General features: G+C 51.1%; 1 protein-coding gene across 1 annotated transcript; it reads right to left on the bottom strand.

Annotated features, from left to right (window-relative positions):
- Positions 1 to 221: 221 nt before the first annotated feature.
- Positions 222 to 1,232, bottom strand: HS3ST1 (heparan sulfate-glucosamine 3-sulfotransferase 1; the record flags this gene model as incomplete). Its single annotated transcript, XM_082653146.1, has 1 exon — positions 222 to 1,232. The coding sequence occupies one exon, from the start codon at positions 1,230 to 1,232 to the stop codon at positions 297 to 299; it is 936 nt and encodes a 311-aa protein (XP_082509272.1). The 3' UTR covers positions 222 to 296.
- Positions 1,233 to 1,896: the final 664 nt, after the last annotated feature.

Here is a 1,896-nt window from a genome sequence, read left to right as displayed (position 1 = left end):
AAAAGACAGCGTGTCCAGAATTTTTTTTTTTTTGCAGTGAAATATTTTAGTTCCTTCATATAGAGACATATTACACATGTTAACAACCATGAAAAACAATACAAAATGCCCTCAATTTAACAAGTAGAAAAATATAACTAGTATATATGGCAATTGTGAATCTAATACTGTACAGAAGTAATTTATGGATTTTACAAATAAATTATAGCTTAAATGCCCTTTTAAAATTCTCTTTCCCCCCTAGATGTACACTAGAACTTACAATAGGAAAGGTTCCGAGCCTAGCTTATCGCAAATCAGTGCCAGTCAAATGTTCTGCCGACAAGCTCGAAGAATTTCTTATTTGGCTCGTGAAAATATTCATGCAGTTTATTGAGGAGCTTGGGGTCGACTTGCGGGTGCGCCCGGCCTTTGGACTCGTGTAAGCAGCGGTCCCGGCCGCTGTCCCGCAGGCAGTAAAAGCCCTTGGTTTTGTTAAAGTAGAAGTTCGAGGCATTGATCTGCGGCGAAAGCCTCAGGAACCTCTCGACCTTTTGGATCTCGGGGAAGGGGTCCCTGATGAGGCGGTCGCCGTCCACGATGTGGATGCGGCGCAGCGAGAAGAAGCGAAGCCAGTTCTGCATGTGCACGTGATACAGGCTGCGGTTGAGAGCCTTGTAGTCCACGTTGAGCCGGCCATCACGCACCAGGAACTCCTCGATGGACGGGTAGGGCTTGTGCTTCTGCATGTGGTTGTAGAACACTTGGGTGTAGTCGGACAGCACGCGCTCTGACGGGTCCCGCAGGATGAGCAGCAGCCGGATGGACGGGTTCATGCTGTGGACCCGCTCAGGCACTTTGGGCGACGTGAAGTACGCGGGGGTCTTTTCCACTGTGAGCTGGTGCGGGGAGGAGAAGGGCATCTGGCTGAGGTACCAGCCCAGGCCTTGGCTGTAATGCTCCTCCCAATCGAAGAAGTGCACCTCGTTCTCTGCGGCCGCCACGTCGGGATGCAGGCTGAGCATCTCCAGTAGCGCGCGTGTGCCGCCCTTGCGCACACCGATGATAATGGTCTGCGGCAGCTGCTGGGCGGAGCCGTTGGGGGCCGCGCCTTCCCGGATCTCGTCCTGCAAGGTCGCCGCTTTCCTCACAAGCTCCGGCTGGCCCAGCTCGGCCCCGGGCACAGCGGGGCGGGAAGGCACTAGCTGGAGCTGGACCACCAGCATCACCGCGCCCAGGAGCAGCGCGGCCATGCTGGACACCACGGTGGCTTCACTGGGCGGGGCGCCGCTGGGTCATGAAGCGCTGCCGCGAGGGATGCCTCCAGATCAGTGACACATGGGTGTCGCAGGCTTCCGATTACTAGGAAACAAAGGGGAGAAGTATTAACCCCACATAAATACTGGGCTTAATCAAGCTGACAACTCTGTCGTCTTGGGCACGACATTCACCTCCTGGGGCTTTCTTGGTTCCTTTATCCTATGAAGCAGGGGCGGCGAATGGTTTCTGTACAGGCAAGAGAGTAAATGTTTTAGGCTTTTGGGGACATATAGTCTCTATGGCAACTCCAACTATGCTATTTTGCTCTAAAGCACCCATAGATGATACACAGAGAAATGGGTGTGGTTGTGTCCCAATAAAACTTTATTTATGGACACTGACATTTGAATTTCATATAATTTTCATGGGTCATTAAATATTCTTCTTTTAATTTTTTTCAAACATTTGTATTTTTACTGCTCTGTTGGCACTAAAACCAGGCCAAGCTTTGGCCTGCAGTCATAGTTTGCCAACATCTGCTATAAAGGAAAAGGTTGGGAAGGACTTTTGGACCTTGGCAAACATCAGAGAATATCTACCAGCTGCCAGCCCCAGGCAGAGGGGCAAGCGATATGGAAGCAGGCATTGTTTCCAACC

Source organism: Grampus griseus (genome assembly GCF_964374135.1).
Source record: "Grampus griseus genome assembly, chromosome: 4".
In the NCBI taxonomy this organism is placed as follows: domain Eukaryota; kingdom Metazoa; phylum Chordata; class Mammalia; order Artiodactyla; family Delphinidae; genus Grampus; species Grampus griseus.
This window is presented reverse-complemented; position numbering and strand designations above follow the sequence as displayed.